At 49.7% G+C, this 22064-nt stretch overlaps 2 protein-coding genes across 3 annotated transcripts in view; one reads left to right on the top strand and one right to left on the bottom strand.

Moving 5' to 3' along the window:
- Nucleotides 1–1577: 1577 nt before the first annotated feature.
- Nucleotides 1578–6484, bottom strand: PINLYP (phospholipase A2 inhibitor and LY6/PLAUR domain containing). Its single transcript, XM_005589447.5, has 5 exons — nt 6406–6484; nt 4980–5096; nt 2313–2465; nt 1974–2114; nt 1578–1809 (listed from the first exon to the last, which is right to left on the bottom strand). Exons 1-5 carry the CDS (start codon nt 6473–6475, stop codon nt 1664–1666), a joined length of 627 nt encoding a protein of 208 aa, XP_005589504.2. The 5' UTR covers nt 6476–6484; the 3' UTR covers nt 1578–1663.
- Nucleotides 6485–8102: 1618 nt separating this feature from the next.
- Nucleotides 8103–22064, top strand: part of XRCC1 (X-ray repair cross complementing 1) — a 35226-nt gene continuing 21264 nt past the window's right edge. For both annotated transcript variants that reach the window (XM_045378789.3, XM_045378788.3), the window contains exons 1-2: nt 8103–8262; nt 8675–8767. In XM_045378789.3, the coding sequence (XP_045234724.2) occupies nt 8212–8262; nt 8675–8767 (144 nt within the window). In that variant the 5' untranslated portion in view covers nt 8103–8211. The remainder of the gene's footprint in view (nt 8263–8674; nt 8768–22064) is intronic.

The following is a 22064-nucleotide window of genomic DNA, read 5'->3' as shown; positions in this document are numbered from 1 at the left end:
AACCTTAGCAAGGGCCTTAAATGCCCTTGGCTTTTGTGCTCCCGTGATGTGCCATGAGAACATTTGCCAGGGAGCTGCTGATCCCAGAAAATTGTGGAATCTCATGGAAGAGACCTGAATCCTCCCAAACTGGAACCAAAGCAGCCATCCCACAAACCCTTAGAAGAATGCTTGTTGGTATAAGTCTCAGTTTTCATGTTGGGAGACCTAGGTGGGTGGATCATTTGAACCCAGGAGTCTGCGACCAGCCTGGGTAACATGGGGAAACCCTGTCTCTACAAAAAAAAAAAAAAAAAAAAAAAAAAAAAAAACCCACAGGAAATAGCTGGGCGTGGTGGCGCATGCCTGTAGTCGCTGCTACTAGGGAGGCTGAGTGGGGAGGATCCATTGAGCCCATGAGGTTGAGGCTGCAGTGAACTGTGATGGTTTCACTGCACTCCAGCCTGGGAGACAGAGTGAGACTCTCTCTCAAAAAAAAAAAAAAAAGAAGTCTCAGTTTTAGGATGATTTGTTATACAGCATTACTACAGTGTTAGTTAATACAACTTTGTTGTTTTAAACCACTGAGATCAGGGACTTGTTTTGTTACTGTAACATCATCTAGTCTGTCCCAACTGATGTCAATGTTTAGCACCTGTCAACTAATGGCCACTCAGTAAGTGGCAGCTATTATGATGATTACTGTTTACTCAGGCATACATTGTCTTTAGAATCCACATGGTCTTAAAGGTGCTAGGCATTGCACTAGGTGCTTTTTAAATTGTCTTTCATTTGACTCTTACAACAACCTTGAGGTTATAACTATTAATATCTACGTTTTGCAGACATGAACATTGAGGCAAAAAGAGGAAGCAGTTAATTGAGAGAGATGATCATGGACTCTGAAGTATACCAGACTTGGGTTCAAATCAAGGTTCTGATCCTCCCTAGTTGTTTGACCCAAGCAAATGACACCCACAATCTATGCCTCAGTTTGTTCATCTGTAGAGTGGGGTTAATAATATCAACCTCACAGAGTTGTTATGATCATGAAATGAGGTATAGCATGGAAAACACAGCACAGGGACCTGGCAAAGAGTAACCCCTTCATAAAAGGCAGGGCCTCCAGGAATGGTGACTCACACCTTGTCCTCCCAGCACTTTGGGAGGCCAAGGATCGCTTGAGCCCAGAAGTTCAAGACCAGCCTGGGAAACATAGTGAAACCCTGTTGCTACAAAAAATAAAAAATTAGCAGGGCATGGTGGTGCACGCTTGTAGTCCCAGCTACTAGGGAGAACAAGGTGGGAGAATCACCGGGCATGGTGGTGCATGCCTGTAGTCCCAGCTACTAGGGAGGCTGAGGTGGGAGAATCACTTGAGCCCGGGAGGTTGAGGCCGCAGTGAGCCTTGAATGCACCACTGCACTCCAGCCTGGGTGACAGAGTGAGACCCTGTCTGAAAAAAAAAAAAAAAAGAAAGAAAGAAGGCAGGGCCTTCCCTCTCTTCCTCAAAAGGAGAGGATTTGAAATGAGGATTGAGACCCTTTATTTCCTGCATTCTATCTCCTCAAGATACATCACACCACAAGGACTCAGGCTTGCTCTATTAACTTTTTTATAGGCACACGGGGAGTTATAGGCTGAGGACAAATGGGGACTTCACACCACGTATATCTTCCTCGGTTCAGATAGCTTTCCAGGGGGAGTGAGTGCACTCTGTATGGTGGAGGAAGAGGACATGGGTGCCTGTGGGCAGTTCAGCACCAGGCTTGGCGAAGCACATACTCTCTGTAGCACAGCCCCGCATGGCAAATCTGGGTTTGAAGATACCTGAAAGGGAGATTTCAGGCTGGAATCAGGGACCTCAGCCCCTTCTTCCTCATAATCCCAGAACACATCCTCACCCACTTCTCTGGAATCCTCTCCTCTCATGGAACCTAGAAGTTTGGGCCTCTAGTTCTGTTTCCTTCTCGAGAGATCCAGGCACCACTCACCAGCCTGCACGTGTCCAGATAAGGAGACGCAGCGGTTTTCCTGGCCAGTACAGCGGGTCATGGGCCCCATGCATTTGTCCCTGAAGGTTGCAGTGCAGGCGGGGCACATCAGGCCATTCTCAGTACGATCGGTCAAGGGAACTGAGGATGAGGATGAAGTGTAAGGTGAATTAGGGATGTTTAAACCGTTCCCCCAACCTCCCAACAACCCCGGGGAACACCAGGGTTGCTAACAGACACTGCATTTTACAGGTAAGGAAACAGGCTCAGAGCCGGCAAGTAGCTACAGCAAGGGTCAGTAGAGACCCAGAGCACACACCACACACCACGGGCTCTTACCGGACAAAAAGGCACTGTTGCAGCCGTCGCTCTGGCAGCAGAAGGATCTGGTTACCATGTAGTCCTTGGGGCCCATGGTGGTGGATACAACGCCGGAGTAGCAGTCCTGGGACCTCATGCAGCCCTTGTAGGTGTGCACCCACTCCTTGCCGTCTGTGGGATGGGGACAGGCGGGACGGTGCTGGCTGACCACTCCCTGGCCTCAACCCCTGCCTCAAAGTCTCACCTAACCCTAGGCCTCCCCAACCCCACAACTTCCTGGGGTGGTCTCTTTCTTGTTTTTCTTTCTTTTTTTTTCTTTTTTTTAGACGGAGTCGCCCAGGCTGGAGTGCAATGGAGAGATCTCGCTCACTGCAACCTCCACCTCCCGAGTAGCTGCGATCACAGGCGACCGCCACCATGCCCAGCTATTTTTTTGTATTTTTAGCAGAGACGGGGTTTCACCATGTTGGCCAGGCTGGTCTCGAACTCCTGACCTCAGGTGATCCCCCCCACCTGGGCCTCCCAAAGTGCTGGGATTACAGGCGGGAGCCATTGCTCCCTCCCGGCCAGGGTGGTCTCTTTCAAGCCCCCTAGAGCCATGCGGCCTAATCTGTCTGATGCATGGCCTGGAGTGGTTTCTTAGGTAGCCCTCCCTCCCGCTGCCATAGCCCCTAGTCGGCCTTCGGTGGTCTCTTCCAGCTCCCCATTGCCAACGTCAGCCTGCCGGATGTGGTCCCTTCCACCCCACCCCACCCACGGCCACCCATCTCTCCCTGTCCTGCCAGGATTGCTCTATTTCAGGCCGCCTATGGCCACCCCCATGCCTTCCTGAAATGGTCTCTTCCAGCCTCCATAACTCCCCGCCACTCCCCCGCCCACCCTGTAGTCTCTTTCAATGAACCCCAGTCCCAGCAACAGGCATCCTCCTCTCTCAGATCCTGCCATGGTCACTCCTCAGACCTCCCATCAAGGGTCTCTTGTTGCCCCTCTTAGCTATTTTCAGGTCTATGTTTAAGGTGGGTTCTTCCAGCCTCCCGGGCCTTCCCCCTCCCCACCATGTGGTGGTCTCTTCCTACCCAATTCACTGGTTCCCCCTTCACCCCATCGAGGGGTCCCCCAGCTCCCTCTCCTCCCTTCCCCAGGGTGCCTTTCCTCTTCTATGTCGGGATGTGGGGGTCTCTTCAAGCCTTTCAGGTTCTTCCCTAACCCACCAACGCTGGCTGGGTGATCTTCTATCTCACTTTCCTTTCACAGCCCCTCCCGACCAGTGGTTTCTCCCTGCATCCGAAGTCACCTTCATTCCCTCACCAGGCCTCACCATCTCTCCTCCTGTGACTAAAAGTCTCTTTCAGCTTTGTATAAACATCCCTGTTCCCCACTGGTCTCTTCCATTGCTCCCTTTCTCCTCCATCCTTTTTCAGGTCTGGGGTGGTCTCTTTCATTTAACTCATGCCCATCTTCTCTCTTCCATTTTATTTTCTGAGACAGGTTTCCCTCTGTCACCCAGGCTGGAGCGCAGTGGTGTGCACTTAACTTACTGCAGCCTCGATCTCCCAAGCTCAAGTGATCCTCCTGTCTCAGCCTCCCAAGTGGCTGGGACTACAGGCATGTGCCACCCTGCACAACTAATTTTTTTCTTTTCTTTTTTTTTTTCTGTAGAGATGGGATCTCTTTTTGTTGTCCTGGCTGATCTCAAACTCCTGGGCTTAAGCGATCCTCCCATCGCAACCTCCCAAAGTGTTGGGATTACAGGCGTGAACCACCGTGCCTGGCCTCCCTTTTATTTTGCTCATCCACATCTCCCCCTCCCTGTCTCTACTTCTCCTCTTTAAGATGATTTGCTCAGCCAGGCACGGTGGCTCATGCCTGTAATCCCAGCACTTTGGGAGGCCGAGGCGGGAGGATCACTTGAGGTCAGGAGTTGGAGACCAGCCTGGCCAACATGGCGAAACCCCGTCTCTACTAAAAACAAAAATTAGCCAGGCGTGGTGGCACGCACCTGTAATTCCAGCTGCTTGGGAGGCTGAGGCAGGAGAACTGCTTGAACCCGGGAAGTGGAGGTTGCAGTGAGCAGAGATCGTGCCACTGCACTTCATCCTGGGTGACAGAGCGAGACTCCGTCTCAAAAAAGAAAAAAAAATGGTTTGTTCCATACTTCGAGGTTATCGTCCCTCTCCTGTTTGGGGTGGTCCCTTTTCTGTCTCTCCCACTACTCCAACACTCCAACATCATCTCTCCTCCCTCTGCTGCCAGGAATGACCTCTTCCTTTTAACACTCTCCCACCCCAGCCCAGCCTCTTCCTTCTCTATCCACTCCCCACCATCTCCACCTCCTGCCAGTTAGATTCTTCCCCTCTCACTATTTCTCTGCCCCCCCCACACAATGTCTTTCCTTACCCCTCTTCTGCCTAAGAAAGTCTATTAACTCTCACCCCTCCCCCCGTTTTCCTTCTCTTTAGGACAGTCTCATTTTCAGAATCCCGTGACAATAATGATTTCCATCACACCATTTATTTCTCTTCCCTCCATCTCATGATGGTCTTTCCCTCTTTCCTGCTCTCCACTGATTTCTTCCCACGCTCCCCCATCTTGAGAACCATGATGATCCCCCCTCAGCATGGTAGTCTCTTCCACCCTGAAGGTACACCCCATCTCCCCACCAGGTCCCAGGCCACATCATCTTACTTGAGGTAGCCTTCCCCACCAGGAGCACACATGTGTCCTTGTCGCTGCTGCAGGTCCTCATTTGGCCATGGCACCTGCTCCCGGGCGCCTTACATATTTCGCAGCGTAGTGGGCACCCTGCAGTGTAGACAGAAGGCGAGGCTGTAGTCATGGGTGGTGTGGTCTTCGGACCACAACTTTGACTTAGGACTTCTGTGTCCTGAGAGAGGAGGGACCAGCAGCTCCCTGGTTTTTCACGGTCAGGATGTTGACCGCTGCCCAAGGAACTGTCCAGAGTAGGACGAAGAAGCAGTGGTGATGCCAGCAAAGCTGCTTCCAGGGACGGGAAGCGACTCCACCATGAAGCCTGTTTGCCTAATTACGTGGCTGGGGATTTTGGATGTCAGGGTCCTCTGAGAAAGCTCAGGGGCAGGGAGGGGTTGTGGTGGAGGTTTCCATGGACTTTTGTGAAACTTCAGGTCCAGCTGGTTCCTGAATGTGGGATTCTCCTCCTTGAAGGTACCACGTAGGTCTTGTAGACAGCGGGAGCTCAGGCAGGGGGCCCTGAGGCTGAGGACTGCATCCCAGGTCAAGGAGGGAGAGTGAGGACCAGGAGGGCAGAGGACTTGAACTTCTTGGTCCTGAGGGAGGGGAAATCTAGGGGCCCAGATACCTGGGTCCTGGAGAAAGTGAGGCTTGCCTGGACTCCTGTGTGCAGGGGAGGAGGGGACTGGGGCCTGAATTTCTTAGTCTAAGGAGAAAAGAAATCTCTTTCCCTCTTTAAAAAATATATATTATATTAATTTATTTTTTTGAGATGGAGTTTTGCTCTGTCACCCAGACTGGGGTGTGCAGTGGTGCGATCTTGGCTCACTGCAACCTTTGCCTCCTGGGCTCAAGCAATCCTCCCACCTCAGCCTCCCAAGTAGCTAGGATTACAGGCACCCACCACCACACTCAGCTAACTTTTTTTGCATTTTTAGTAAAGACAGGGTTTCACCATGTTGGCCAGGCTGGTCTCGAACTCCTGACCTCAAGTGATCCACCCGCCTCGGCCTCTTAAAATGCTGGGGTTACAGGCATGAGACACCATACCAGACTTTCTCCCTCTTTTAAAAAATTATATTTTTAAAGATTTCCCTTTCCAGCCATGCTGTCATCTGATTTCCTAGAATTGAGATGTATTTGGGATCCTTCCTGGAGGATGGAGGATTCAGAGCCCACCAAGCCCCTCTCTCAGGGACCCAATCACAGAAGCTTTTCTTCTCTGGGACCGCCAGGCTTTCTCTTCCTTTACCCTTGACCTCTTCCATAAATCTGAATTTCCAGAATGTCTGCCCATTCACCTTGAGGACTTGCTGAAGGCTCTCTCTCTCTTTCTCTCTCCCTGTCTGGGACCTCTCTCTTCCTGAGGTTCCAGAGAGAGTCCAGGTCCCTTGTCACTTACCAAGACCCAGGAGGGTGCAGAGCAGCACGAAGGCCAGCAGAAGGGTCCCTTGTCTCCTGGAGGGCCTCATGGTGTGTGTATCGGCAGTACCTGGTCCCCAGCTTTTATAGGAAGCTGAGGAGGGGCGGGTCCGTACCCACATTCACCCTGCGGGGAGAAATAGCTGAGGTCAGAACCCAGGGCAGTCCTCTGTGGCCTCTGGGTTGGGAAGGCGGAACCAGAATCCAAAGTGACCTGGGCATCTTGTGCCCAGCCCCCCACCTCCATGGATACCCCAGGAGTCTGGGCTTCCAGCCCCCTCTTCCATTAGAACCCAGAAAGTCACTACCCTGTTTTCTCACCTTCCCACAGCCCATTTTTGTTTGTTTGTTTGCTTGAAGACCAAGCCAGAGTTGGGTCACTTGATTCCCAGTGGCTGCAAGAACTGGGATGCCCTCTCCTTCTCTCTCTTTCCTTCTCCTCCCAAGGAAGCACCCAGTGTGGATAGGGCCCCACCTGGGAGCACCCAGCATGTCCAGGCTGGTCCTGTGGGTGCGGGGTGCCTTGTCTCCCTTCCCTTCTCCTCATGTGCTTGGCTCACACTCCTTGTATGTTTGGGCTGTCTCCAGCTGCGACCCCACCCTGGGCTGCACCCTTGGCTCTCCAAGGGACCGAATGAACAGAGGGGATGCCTGTCAGCAGCCATAGGCGGGCGTAGTAAAAGACAGATGCCCACAGTCTACATATTGGGAAACTGAGGCTTTTTTGGACAAACTCCAGGATAGGGGTGTGTGTATGGGGGGGTGGGGGTTGGGCACATACTTTGCGTTATATTTAGGACGCTGAACCCTTCTCTTTTGGCCTCAGGCATAAGGCTGAGACAGATCTGATATTTTTTTTTTCGCGCGCGCGCGTGTGTGTATGTGTATGTGTGTGTGTGGGGGTGGGGTGGGGCAGGGGGACAGAGTGAAGAGTGCAGCCTCCTGAGCCGTTTGAGGACATCCTGTTGCGTAGAATCCAGGTTTCCTAGGAAACTACGAAAATTCACTCAGATTTGCTGTCCTAGCCCAGTGCGGTGGCTCACGCCTGTAGTTCCAGCACTTTGAGAGGCCGAGGCAGGTGGATCGCTTGAGCTCAGGAGTTCGAGACCAGTCTGGGCAAGATAGCAAGACCCGCCGCCCCCTCACCCCGTGTTTCCACAAAAAATACAAAAATCAGCCGAATGTGGTGGCGAGTGCCTGTAATCCCAGCTACTTAGGAGGCTGAAGTGGGGGGATCCCTTGGCCCCAGGAGACAGAGGTTGCAGAAAGCCGAGATCCTGCCACTGCACTCCATCCTGGGTGAGAGAGCAAGACCCTGTCTCAACAAAAAATTTTAAAAAATAATAAAATAAATAATAATAATACAGCAAAAAGATTTGCTTTCTAGGCTCCAGTGTGAGCGGTGACTGCATCGTCCAATGAGAATGGCGAATTTCTTCTAGACACCAATCCCGGAGGTCGCTTCTGTTGCTAGGCGCCTAGAAAGCAAGGTGCGGACGTCATCGGGAGGCGGGGCTAGAGCGGGGGTGTGTGGCAGAGGGAGGCGGGGCTGGAGGAAACGCTCGTTGCTAAGGAACGCAGCGCTCTTCCCGCTGTGGAGAGGCGCGACTGGGCTTGCGCAGTGTCGACGCCAGCGCGGGCGCGCCGGGGTTTGAAAGGCCCAAGCCTCGCGCGCTTGCGCACTTCAGCCCGCGCAGGGCGCACCCCACCCCCTCCCACCCTCCGTGCCTCTCGGACCCCAGACCCTACCTCATCCTTCTGGCCAGGCGAAGCCCACGACGTTGACATGCCGGAGATCCGCCTCCGCCATGTCGTGTCCTGCAGCAGCCAGGACTCGGTGAGGGACCTGCATGGGGGAGGTTGGAAGACGTGAGGGAATTAATGAGGACAACTCTTAAAAGAACTCTTGGGGTTCTTCTTGGAAGTCTAAGGAGAGTCATGGGGGGATTTCCAGGAGACTAAAAGTGAATTGTGGAGAGATGTTGAATTAGGGACGTTCCGGCGTCTAGGGAACGAACTTCCGGAGAGAAAAGGAGGAATAAGGAAAGCTTTCTTGGAGAGCCCATAGGTGAACTTCCACGGGAAAGTGTTGTAAGGGAAACTCCAGGCAGAGTGTGGGGGGATTAACGGGAGAGCTTAAGTCTGGAGGATCGTAGAGGCCTTGGGAGGACTCGAAGGAATCAACTGAGAGCTGGAGGCCTAGCTGTCATTTCTGTGCTCTAATTCTCCTCTCCCACTGTTGTTTCCAGACCCACTGTGCAGAAAATCTTCTCAAGGCAGACACTTACCGAAAATGGCGGGCAGCCAAGGCAGGCGAGAAGACCATCTCTGTGGTTCTACAGGTGATCCTGCCACCCCACCTCCTCCTCACTAGGAGTCTGGAGTCCGGGGTACCAGATTCTGCTCCTGAACCAACTGGCAATGGGTTGAGTCACTTTCTTTGCTGGGCCTCAGCTTCCTTACTTGGAAAATGGGCGGCATAATCCCTGTGCCCCTCAGCAGAGAGCAAAGGAGACCCAAGGATGAGGTCCAGGATGACCATAGGAATCAGTGTGTGGTCCTGGGCTGGTGGCTTCTACTTTCTGGGTTTCACTTTCCTCAGCTGGAACAAAATGAATCATTGCCATGTACCCTGCCTCCTGCAGCCAGTGGGCTCGGGGCTGGAAGGTGTCCAGGAAGGTCATCTAAGCCAATCAACTCCACTTTAAAGAAGGGGAAACTGGCTGGATGCTGTGGCTCATGCCTGTAATCCCAGCACTTTCAGAGGCTGAGATGGGAGGATTGCTTGAGCTCAGGAGTTCCAGACCAGCCTGGGCAACATATCAAGACCCTGTCTCTATTTTTATTAAAATAAATACTTTTTTTTTTTTTTTTTTTAAAGAATAATAGGCCAGGTGTGGTGGTTCACACCTGTAATCCCAGCACTTTGGGAGGCCGAAGCTGGAGGATCGCATGAGCCCAGGAGTTTGAGACCAGCCTGGGCAATATAGTGAGATGTCATCTCTACCAAAATTTTATAAATTAGCTGAGCATGGTGGTGTGCACCTGTAATCCCAGCTACTGGGGAGTCTGAGGTGAGAGAATTGCTTGAGCCCAGGAGATGGAGGCAGTAGTGAGCTGAGATTGCGCCACTGCACTCCAGCCTGGGCACCACAGCGAGACCCCCAAAATATAAAAAATAAAAGAATAGTAATGAGAGCTAACATTATTCAACATTACCTGCCAGGCACTGCTCTACACACCTCACTCACATAGATTAGCTCATTGAGTCCTCATAAACCCCAAGAGGCAAGCTCTGTTATCCCCACTTTTACAGATGAGGAAACTGAGGCCCAAATAAGTTATACAACTTGCCTGACAGTCAGTCTTTTATTTATCTATTGAGACAGAGTCTCACTCTGTTCCCAGGCTATAGTGCAGTGGCATGATCTTGGCTTGGTTCACTGCAGCCTCTACCTCCTGGGCTCAAGCGATCCTCCTGCCTCAGCCTCCTGAGTAGCTGGTACTGCAGGTGTGCACCAACATGCCTGGCTAGTTTTTTTTTTTTTTTTTTTTTTAGAGACAGGGTTTCTACCATGTTTCCAGGCTGGTCTCAAACTCCTGGACTCAAGCAGTTCTCCTGCTTCAGCCTCCCAAAGTGCTGGGATGACAGGTGTGAGCCATCGTTCCTGGCCTGGGGGCTGGTTTATGACTATAAGGAGCAGAACACCCTCTGGATAGTGCTAGGGTGAAGGAAAAATTAACCTTTTGAGAATGGGCAGTCATTCAGCAAATATCCACTCCTCTCCCTCCCGCTGGAGGGGGAGTATATTTCCCTGCTCCACTGATGGGTTTGACCATATGATTTACTTAATGGAATTTCAGCACATCTAACTTCAGCAAGGGCCTTAAATGCACTTGGGTTTTGTGCTCCCATGATCTGCCATGAGAACATTTGTCAGGTTACTGCTAATCCCAGAAAACTGAAATCTCATGGAAGAGACCTGAATCCTTCCAAACTGCAGCCAAAGCAGCCATCCCATGAACTCTTAGAAGAATGCTTGTTGGTGTAAGTCTCAGTTTTCATGTTGGGAGGTTGAGGTGGGTGGATCGCTTGAACCCAGGAGTTTGAGTCCAGCCTGGGTAACATGGGGAAACCCTATCTCTACAAAAAAATACGAGAAATAGCTGGGCGTGGTGGTGCATGCCTGTAGTCCCAGCTACTAGGGAGGCTGAGTGGGGAGGATCAATTGAGCCCATAAGGTTGAGGCTGCAGTGAACTGTGATGGTTTCACTGCACTCCAGCCTGGGAGACAGAGTGAGACTCTGTCTCAAAAAAAAAAAAAAAAAAGTCTCAGTTTTAGGATGATTTGTTACACAGCATTATTACAGTGTAAGTTAATACAACTTTGTGGTTTCAAACCACTGAGATTAGGGACTCCTTTGTTACTGTAACATCATCTAGTCCATCCCAATTGATGTCAATGTTTAGCACCTGTCAACTAATGGCCTCCACTTCCCAGGTTCAAGTGATTCTCATGCCTCAGCCTTCTGAGTAGCTGGAATTTACAGGCATGTGCCACCATGCCTGGCTAATTTTTGTATTTATAGTAGAGACTGGGTTTCGCCATGTTGGCTAGGCTGGTCTTGAACTCCTGACCTCGGGAGTTCAAGGCAAATTAGCACCAAATGCTAATTTAAGTGATCCACCCACCTTGGCCTCCCAAAATGTTGAGATTACAGGCGTGAGCCACTGTACCCGACCTCAGTCTTTTAAACTGTGATAGGTACAGGTTGCTGTACTAAAACAGGTTGCTGACAGTTTTAGTCTTAGGACCTAGATGCAAGCCCCCAGCTCTTCCTCTTACTCGGTGACCTCAAGCAAATTGTTTCATTTCTCTAACCTGTTTTCTCATGTCTGGGAATAATGACATCCAAGCCGGAGTTGTGAAAATTCGGTGACATAATGTCTGTACAAGTGCTCTGTCAACAAGTAGGTGTTTGTGTAGAGGGAGGGATTCGTGTTTTTATTACTTACTGGGTGATGATTCCGCTGGGCTCTCTTATGATCAGGTGAGTCCAGCGAAATCACATTTCATTCTGTTACCCCAGTTGCTGTGGAAACAGCGTGACTGGAGGCAGAAGAGACAGAATGTGTCCCTGGCCTGGGAGAGACTGAGGGAGTATTGCAGCTGTCACCAACATGGTAGACCCCAGAGGGAGCAGCTTGGGAAGGTGATGTGTTTCAGTTGGGATGTCCAGGTTTGATGGGACTTTGGGATAGTCAAGGGGTGGCATCCAGGAGGCAGTTAGGGATCACATGTGGAGCTGGAGACAGAATGTGGAAGTTGTCAGTGCAGGGAAAGAACCTATACACTCGGGGGTAGATGGTGGATTTATTTGTTCATTCACTCATTTATTTAGTCAAGTATTTATTAAGTGCTTTCTGTAGGCCAAGCACTGTTTTAATATAGCAGTACACAGCAGAAGACAAATATTCACTCTCAGTGGGGCACAGCAGCTCACGCCTATAATCCCAGCACTTTGGGAGGCCAAGGTGAAGGGTCATTGAGCCCAGCAGTTCGAGATCAGCTTGGGCAACACAGGGAAACCTCATCTCTACTAAAAATACAAAAATTTATCAAGCGTGGTGGCCCATGCCTGTGGTCCCAGCTACCCCGGAGGCTGAGGCGAGAGGATCACTTGAGCCTGGAAGATCAAGGCTGTAGTGAGCTATGGTGGCACCACTGCACTCCAGCCTGGGCAACAGAGCGAGATGCTGTCTCTTAAAAACAAAAGAAATTCAGTCTTGTGGAGCTTTCACATTAGTAGGGAAAGACTGAAAAATGAGTCAGTAAAACATATGTTGGATGATGAGTGCTATGGAGGAACTTAAGGAAGGGGAATGAGAGTGCCCCAGCTGGAGCTGGAGCATGGCAAGGATTTTTATTTCAATGATAGGATCCGGGAAGGCCTCCCTGGAAAGGGGACATTTGAGCAACATGAGCTATGTATATATCTAGGGAAAAGACTCTGAAGCTGGCTTGTGACAGCAAAGAGGCCAGTGTGGCTGGGGTGGAGTCAGCCAGGGGGAGAGAGGTAGGAGATGAGGTAACATGGTGGGACTGGGAGCCCCTAAAAAACCACTTAAGGCCTGGAAAGCCATTGAAAAGTCTTGAGCTTTTACTCCGGGTGAGATAGGAGCCACTGGAGGGCTCCGAGCACAGGAGGTACAGTATCTGCCTTAGGCCTTCACAGGATCCTGCTGGCTCCATGTTGACCATCAACTGCAGGGGCCACACACAGGAGTGGGAGACCAGCATTGCAACAGTTATTTTGTTAACTTATTCCACGTCAGAGACTCTTTAGAATGACTGCTTGCATCTGTCAATGACTAATATATGGGGTTACTCTGGATTCATCAAATGCTAATTTTGATTATTTTGACATAACTGATAAGGCAGAAATTTCTGGCCACCAAGGCAGCAGCCTTATCTCTGGGTTGTTTTGTTATGTTTTGAGACAGGTCTCACTCTCTTGCCCAGGTTGGAGTGCAGTTGCAAAGTCATGGCTCACTGTAGCCTCAACCTCCTGGGCTCAGGCAATCCTCCCACCTCAGCCTCATGAATAGCTGGGACTACAGGTGCGTGCCACCAGGCCCAGCTAATTTAAAAAATTTTTCGTAGAGATGGGATCTCACTGTGTTGCCCAGGCTGGTCTCGGACTCGTGGGCTCAAGCAGTCCTCCTGCCTTGGCCTCCCAAAGTGCTGGCATTACAGGCATGAGCCACTGCACCTGGCCACATCTGTGGGTTCTTCTACTACCCTGCATTTTCTCCTCTAATCATTATTATGCAACATCTGGATCTTACCACATGGGGCTTAGCCATCTGCTTATGACAGCCGCACACACCTGATTGTTTGCAGTAGCCACAGAAGGCTCTGTTGCCAGCTCATCACCTGCTCCCAGAGGGAAATGCCAACCTCTTTGCTAACTACTCCTGGTCTGGAGGGGTGGCTTGGATAAGACCCAGATATAACTCCTGTGTGTCACTGGAGGTGTGTCATTTTTAGAAGAAATGTTCATCAGCAGTAGGGCCTATGGTCATTTTTGATTGTCATTGGTTTTCTAGTCATTCAGTTTGCCACTGTGGTGTTTTAAATTTGTTTTTACTGTTTTTTGACGTGTAACATACATAGAGTGAAGTGAAGGTGTAAGTAAGCATAGAGCTCAGTGACTCTTCGCAAACTGCAGCCCTGTCTACTCCACACCCAGATGCAGCGCAGAGCCACAGAACATGCCTAGCCCCCAGCAGTTCCCTCAGGTTCTTCCTGTCAGTACCCCTGCAAGGGTGACCACTGTCCTGATTGTTAACAGCATGGATTCATTTTGCCTGATTTTGAATTGCATACAAAATGGAATCGTGTGGTATAAACTTTTCTTGTCTGGGTTCCCTTGTTATGTTTGTTCATTTCATCTATGTCGTTGAGTGTAGCTGCAGATGGTTTATTGTGATTTTTGTTTGTTTGTTTGTTTGTTTTTTCTCTCTCTGAGATGGAGTTTCACTCTTGTTGTCCTGGCTGGAGTGCAATGGCACAATCTCAGCTCACTGCAACCTCTGCCTCCCAGGTTCAAGTGATTATCTTGCCTCAGCCTCCCAAGTAGCTGGGATTACAGGCATGCAGCACCACGCCCGGCTAATTTTTTGTGTTTAGTAGAGACAGGTGTTCACCATGTTGGTCAGGCTGGTCTAGAACTCCTGACCTCTGGTGATCCACCTGCCTCAGCCTCCCAAAGCGCTGGGATTACAGGCATGAGGCACCGTGCCCAACTCCTATTGTCTTTTTTTTTTTTTTTTGAGATAGGGGCTCACTCTGTCACCTAGGCTGGAGTGCAGTGTCACCATCTCAGCTCACTGCAGGCTCAACCTCCCGGGCTCAAGCGGTCCTCCCACCTTAGCCTCCTGAATAGCTGGGACGACAGGCATGTGCCACTTCTCCAGGCTAATTTTTGTCTTTTTTTGCAGAGATGGGGTCTCACTGTATTGTCTAGGCTGGTCTTGAACTCCTGGGCTCAAGCATTCCTCCTGCCTCAGCTTCTTAAATCCTTGGGATTACAGACATGAGCCACTGCGCCTGGCCTATTGTCATTTCTGTATAGTATTTGGTTGTATTGAGATAACATTGTGGTTTTATTTATTTATATTTGATTTTTTTTTTCTTTTTTTTTTTTCAGTTTTTTGAGACGGAGTCTCGCTCTGTCACCCAGGCTGGAGTGCAGTGGCCGGATCTCAGCTCACTGCAGGCTCCGCCTCCCGGGTTTACGCCATTCTCCGGCCTCAGCCTCCCGAGTAGCTGGGACTACAGGCGCCCGCCACCTCGCCCGGCTAGTTTTTTGTATTTCTTTTTTTTTTTTTTTTTGAGACGGAGTCTGGCTCTGTCGCCCAGGCTGGAGTGCAGTGGCCGGATCTCAGCTCACTGCAAGCTCCGCCTCCCGGGTTGACGCCATTCTCCTGCCTCAGCCTCCCGTGTAGCTGGGACTACAGGCGCCCGCCACCTCGCCCGGCTAGTTTTTTGTATTTTTTTAGTAGAGACGGGATTTCACCGTGTTAGCCAGGATGGTCTCGATCTCCTGACCTCGTGATCCGCCCGTCTCGGCCTCCCAAAGTGCTGGGATTACAGGCTTGAGCCACCGCGCCTGGCCTTTTTTGTATTTCTTAATAGAGACGGGGTTTCACCGTGTTAGCCAGGATGGTCTCGATCTCCTGACCTCGTGATCCGCCCGTCTCAGCCTCCCAAAGTGCTGGGATTACAGGTTTGAGCCACCGCGCCCGGCCGATTTTTTTTTTTAAATGGAGTCTCACTATGTTGCCAAGGCTGGTCTTGAACTGTTGATCTCAAGTGATCCCCCAACTTGGCCTCCTGAGTAGCTAGGACTATAGGTGCACACCACCACACCCAACTAATTTGTTTTTTTTTTTTTTTTTTTTGAGCTTTTTTAAGGCAGCTTCCTGCATAGCTGGGATTACAGGGATTACAGAGAGAACCACAAGACCTGGCCATTGTGATTTTATTATATTTGCTTTCTGAATGGGTATTATATGCATATAGTGTGAAATTCAAAAGGGGCAAAAGGGTATACACTAAAAAGAAAATCTCCCCTCACCCTTTCCATCCCTCCCTGCTTCCTTTCCAACTCCTGCTCCCTCATTCTTCTCTCCTGATGCAACCAGCATTAGCAGTTTTTTTGGGTGGTCTTCCTGGGTCATTCTGTACACATACAAGCATATATACCTACCCCCTCCATCCCGTTTTAAAAAATGCATGGTATATACACTGTTCCCTTGTGTGTGTTTTTCAAGTAACAGTGTATTTTGGAGATGCACACTGCATAAATTTCTACCTCATTCATTCATTCATTCATTCATTCATTCATTCATTCATTCATTTATTTTGAGACAGAATCTTGCTCTGTCGCCCAGGCTGGAGTGCAGTGGTGCACATGCCACCAGGCTTGGCTACTTTTTGTATTTTTGGTAGAGATGAGGTTTCCCTGTGTTGGCCAGGCTGGTCTTGACTTCCTGACCTCAAGTGATCCTCCTGCCTTGGCCTCCCAAAGTGCTGGGATTACAGGTGTCAGCCACCGTGTGCGGCCTACCTCATCCTTTTAAATGATGCATAAGATTGCATTTATTGGCTGGGTGCAGTGGCTCACGCCTGTAATCTCAGCACTTTGGAAGGCTGAGGCGGGTGGATCACAAGGTCAGGAGTTCAAGACCAACCTGGCTAAGATGGTGGAACCCTGTCTCTACTAAAAATGTAAAAGTTAGACAGGTCCGGTGACGGGCGCCTGTAATCCCAGCTACTCGGGAGGCTGAGGCAGGAGAATTGTTTGAACCCAGGAGGTGGAGGTTGCAGAGAGCCGAGATCGTGCCACTGTACTGTAGCCTGGGTGACAAAGCAAGACTCTGTCTCAAAAAAAAAAAAAAAAAAAAAGATTGCATTTCATCAACGTGGAACAATTTTTTAGCAATATATCTCTCAGGAACTTTGCCCTCCTGTGCCATGTTTGTTTCAGGAACAGTTCATATCATGAACCGTGTCTCCCTGAGAAAGGTGCATGCACACGAACCCAGGCCACAGATGATAATCATCTTGTGTCCTTATCCTCACAGCTGATACATACTGAGCACTCATCTCTTATTTTGAGATAAAATTCACATAAAATTTACTGTTTTAACCATTTAAAGTGCACATTTCAGCCAGATGTGGTGGCTCACACCTGTATAATCCCAGCACTTTGGGAGGCTGAGACAGGTGGATTGCTTGAGGTCAGGGGTTCAAGACCAGCCTGGCCAACATGATGAAACTCCATCTCTACTGAAAATACAAAAAGTAGCCGGGGGTGGTGGTGCGTGCCTGTAGTCCCAGCTATTCGGGAGACTGAGGCAAGAGAATCCCTTGAACCGGAAGGCAGAGGTTGCAGTGAGCTGAGATCGCACTGCTGCACTCCAGCCTAGGCAACAGAGCGAGACTCTGTCTCAACAAAAAGCAAAAATAAATAAATAAAGTGCACATTTCAGGGTTTTTTTTTTTTCCAGCTTATTGACAATGTTCTTCAACCATCTCCATTCTCTAATTCAGAATATTTTCATCACTCCAAAAAGAAACCACATAACCATTAGCAGTCACTTCTTATTCTCTCCCCATTGTTGCCCTTGGCAACCACTGATCTACTTTCTGCTTCTCTGGATTTGCTTATTCTGGACTTATAAATGTATATGTGGTCTTTTACACTTAACCTTGTTACACTTTGCATAATGTTTCTGAGGTTCATCCATGTTGTGGCATATATCACAACTTCATTGTTTTTTAATAGCTGAATGATATTCCATAAATATATTGTACAATGTTTATCCATTCATCAATTGATAGACATTTATTGGGTTGTTTCTGTGTGTATATAAACTTTTTTTTTTTTTTCGAGATTGAGTCTTGCTCTGTTGCCCAGGCTGGAGTGCAGTGGTGCAATCTCGGCTCACTGCAACCTCCACTTCCTGTGTTCAAGCAATTCTTCTGCCTCACTCTCCCAAGTAGCTGGGATTACAGGCACCCGCCACCATGCCTGGCTAATTTTTGTATTTTTAATAGAGAAGGGGTTTCAACATCTTGGCCAGGCTGGTCTTGAACTCCTGACCTCATGATCCACCCTCTTCGGCCTCCCAGAGTGCTGGGATTACAGGCGTGAGCCACTGTGCCCAGCCACTTTTTTTTTTTTTTTTTTTTTTTTTCTGATGGAGTCCGCTCTATCGCCCAGGCTGGAGTGCAGTGGCATGATCTCGGCTCGCTGCAACTTCTGCCTTCCAGGTTCAAGTGATTCTTCTGCCTCAGCCTCCTGAGTAACTGGGACTATACGCGCATGCCACCATGCCCAACTAATTTTTCTGTTTTTAGTAGAGACAGGGTTTCACCGTGTTGCCTAGGTTGGTCTTGAACTCCTGGCTCAAGTGAGCCACCTGCCTCGGCCTCCCAAAGTGTTGGGATTACAGGCATGAGCCACCACCCACAGCCTCTATGTATAAACATTTTTATCAGAATTTTTAAAAGTATTTTTTTACTTTTTTTTTTTTGAGATGGAGTCTCGCTGTGTCACCCAGCCTCCTGAGTAGCTGGGATTGCAGGTGCATACCACCACGCCTGACTAATTTTTTTATTTTTATTTTTTTATTTTTTGAGACGGAGTTTCACTTGTTGGCCAGGCTGGAGTGCAATGGTGCAATCTCGGCTCACTGCAACTCCACCTCCTGGGTTTAAGAGATTCTCCTGCCTCAGCCTCCCAAGTAGCTGGGACTACAGGTGTGCACCACTACGTCCAGCTACTTTTTGTATTTTTAGTAGAGACGAGATTTCTCCATGTTGGCCAGTCTGGTCTCGAACTCCTGACCTCAGGTGATCCATCCGCCTCAGCCTCCCAAAGTGCTGGGATTACAGGTGTGAACCACTGTACCCGGCCATGCCTGGAGAATTTTTATATTTTTAGTAGAAAAAGAGTTTTACCATATTGGTCATGCTGGTCTCGAACTCCTGGCCTCAAGTGATCTGCCTGCCTTGGCTTCCCAAAGTGCTGAGATTACAGGTGTGAGCCTCCGTGCCCAGCCTGTTGTTTTTTCTCTTGAGACAGAGTCTCACTCTGTCACCTGCCCAGGCTGGTGTATAGTGGCTCATCTCAACTCACTGCAACCTCCACCTCTCAGGTTCAAGTAATTCTCATGCCTTCTGAGTAGCTGCGACTATCAAGGTGTGTGTCACCACAGCCAGCTAACTTTTTGTATTTTTGGTAGAGACAGGGTTTTGCTATGTTGGCCAGGCTGGTCTTGAACTCGTGGCCTCAAGTGATTCTCCCGCCTCCACCTCCCACAGTGCTGGGATTATAGGCGTGAGCCACTGCTCCTAGCCAGGAGTTTTTTTTATATATGAAGAAGAAATGTCAGGGAGTGCCTGTGCATGTTTAGAGTAAAAATAGTTATATATGCAGTAGGAATCATTCATTTAAAATACAAGCATCTCCATCCTACCAGATTTAGGAGCTGTGCTTAATATTGTGGGAGAAGTAAAGATGTTGAGTTTGACTCAGGGATGGAAGGAAAGGAGTTGAGAACAGTGGTGGTATTGGGCAGTGCTTTGCAGTCAGGCAGTTGGGTCCGAAGTACTCTGCTAGTTATTAGCTTGTGTGCCATGTAAGCTATTGATTTAACCTGTCTGAGCCTCAGTTTCCCCATCTGTGAAACTGGAGTCATAACAGACCCTTCTACTTAAAGTGGTTTTGAGGCTTCAGTGATGCCTGGTGCATGCTTAGCCAAGTGTGGTGGACAGAACGGTGGCGCTCAAAAGATGTTCATGTCCTCGTCCCCAGAACCTGGAAATATTTTAATGACCAAAGGAGCTTTGTGGGTTTGATTAAATTAAGGATCTTGAGATGGGGAGAGTGCCCTGGGTTATCCGGTGGACCTCATGTAACCCCTGGAAGCCTTATAAGGGAAAGAGGGAGGCAAGAGTGCTGGAACCAGAGCTGTGAAGATGCAAGCAGAGCCTGGAGTGATGCCAGCGCTTTCAGCGGCTTTGAAGACGAGGAAGGGACTGTGAGCCAAGGAAGGCAGGTGGCCTCGAGAAGCTGAACATGCAAGGAGACATATTCTCCTCTAGTGCTCTCGGAAGGAAGGAATGCAGCCCTGCCGCATCTAGATTTTAGCTCTGTAAGGCCCAGTTTCAGACTTTTGACCTCCAGATCTATAAGATAACAAATTTATGGGGTTTTTTTTTTTGAGGGGGGGATGGAGTTTCGCTCCTCTTACCCAGGCTGGAATACAGTGGTGCGATCTCAGCTCACTGCAACCTCCGTCCCCCAGTTTTTTTTTTTTTTTGAGACGGATTCTCACTCTGTCGCCCAGGCTGGAGTGCAGTGGCCGGGTCTCAGCTCACTGCAAGCTCCGCCTCCCGGGTTCACGCCATTCTCCTGCCTCAGCCTCCGGAGTAGCTGGGACTACAGGCGCCCGCCACCTCGCCCGGCTAGTTTTTTGTATTTTTAGTAGAGACGGGGTTTCACCATGTTAGCCAGGATGGTCTCGATCTCCTGACCTTGTGATCCGCCCGTCTCGGCCTCCCAAAGTGCTGGGATTACAGGCTTGAGCCACCGCGCCCGGCCAACCCCCCAGTTTTAAGCAGTTCTCCTGCCTCAGCCTCCCGAGTAGCTGGGATTACAGGCATGGGCCACCACGCCTGGCTAATTTTGTATTTTTAATAGAGACGGAGTTTCTGCATGTTGGTCAGACTGGTCTCGCACTCCCGACCTCAGGTGATCCGCCCGCCTCGGTCTCCCAAAGTTTTGGGATTACAGGCGTGAGCCACTGCGCCTGGCCAAATTTGTGTTGTTTTTAGCCACGAAGTTTCTGCTAATTTGTACAACAGTAACAGGAAACTCATACACCAAGCACTTGGACATGGTGAGAATCTGAAAATGTTAGCCATTATGATCCACTTGTGACAGATGGGACACCCAAGCAAGCATCAGAGAAGGGGTTCAACAGGGCCACCTGGTAAGGGAGGACAGAGCCAGAGTTACAGCTTAGTAACTCTTGAGTAGTAACTTCTGCAAACGGTCGCTGGGGGCCTCTTCTGCGTCTGTCTGTCCATCCATTGGGAATGCACTAGAGGCCTGCTGTGTTAATGATATTCACAGCTGACATTTATATAGTGTTTGCTCTGTGCCAGGCAGTATTCCAGGCACTTGGTATGTTATTTCTCATTCTTGGTATGAATTTGAATGTTATCAACAACTTTATGAGGTAGGCGTTTTTACTGTCCCCATTTCACAGGTTCAGAAACTGAGGCACAAGGGGTGAAGTGAAACCATTTGCTCCAGGATCACACAGCAGGAAATCAGCAGAGCTGGGAAGGACCAGACACTGTTCTTGGCCTTGGGGACACAGGAGGGAGCAACTCAGACATTGTCCTTGCTCTCGTGGAGCTTAAAAGTCTAGCGGGAGAGACAGATGCTAGACAAATACAAACAAAAAAGATGTAACTGTGTAACACCAGGCAGTAAACATGAAGAAAAGTAAAGTCGGGTAGGGAGATAGAGAGTGGCACCGGGTAGGGGGCGAGGTAGGCTACTTATGGTCTGAAGTGACATCTGAGTGGGCACCTGAAGCACAGAAGGTAAACTTTTACCCAGCTATGGGTATGTTTGAGAGAAAAGTGGTCCAGACAGGGGGATTGGCAGGTGCAGAGGCCCTGAGGTGGGAAGGAGCCAGACTGTTCTTGGCACAGAAGGGAGGCTGTTGTGGCTGGTGAAGAGTCACAAAGCCTGGCCAGAGGCTAAGCAGTCAGACTGGGACTTCTTGTTTTTTTTTTTTTTTTTTTTCTTTTTTTTGTTGTTGTTGTTGTTTTGTTTTGTTTTGAGACAGAGTGTCGCTCCATTGCCCAAGCTGGAGTGCAGTGGCACAATCTCGGCTCACTGCAACCTCCGCCTCCCGGGTTCAAGTGATTCTCCTGCCTCAGCCTCCCCAGTAGCTGGGATTACAGGCGCTCACCACCATGCCCTGCTAATTTTAATTTTTGTATTTTTAGTAGAGACGGGGTTTCACCATGTTGGCCAGGCTAGTCTCAAACTCCTGACCTCAAGGGATTCACCTGTCTCAGCCTCCCAAAGTGCTGGGATTACAAGTGTGAGCCACCGCACCCGGCCCAGACTGGGACTTCTCATGAGCCCAGGCAGCACTGTACACTGCCCAGGGCCCAGGGCTGGGAGTGGCGGTGGAGGCAGGGGAGTCAGCAGGAGGTCTGCCGGCCTCAGCCTTAGGCAGGCCCTTCCTCCAGCACCATCTTCCTTCTCCAGCACGCTAGTGGTGTGATGGAGGAGCACGCATGGACTGTCGCCAGCCTTTCTGGGTTCCGGTCCGGCTTTGCCACCCACCAGCTGTGAAGTTACATAATCACTTCCTGCCTCCGTTTGCTCATGTGTAAGATGGAGATAATTATAGCAACTGCCTGGCAGAGCCGTTGCAGGAGAGTAGATACATGTATTATTAGCAAGAGTCTGGCATACCAGGAGCACTGAGTGCACTCGGATGTTGGCCGCAGTTGTGGTTATAGTTGTTAACTC

Source organism: Macaca fascicularis, chromosome 19 (genome assembly GCF_037993035.2).
Source record: "Macaca fascicularis isolate 582-1 chromosome 19, T2T-MFA8v1.1".
NCBI lineage: Eukaryota > Metazoa > Chordata > Mammalia > Primates > Cercopithecidae > Macaca > Macaca fascicularis.
This window is presented reverse-complemented; position numbering and strand designations above follow the sequence as displayed.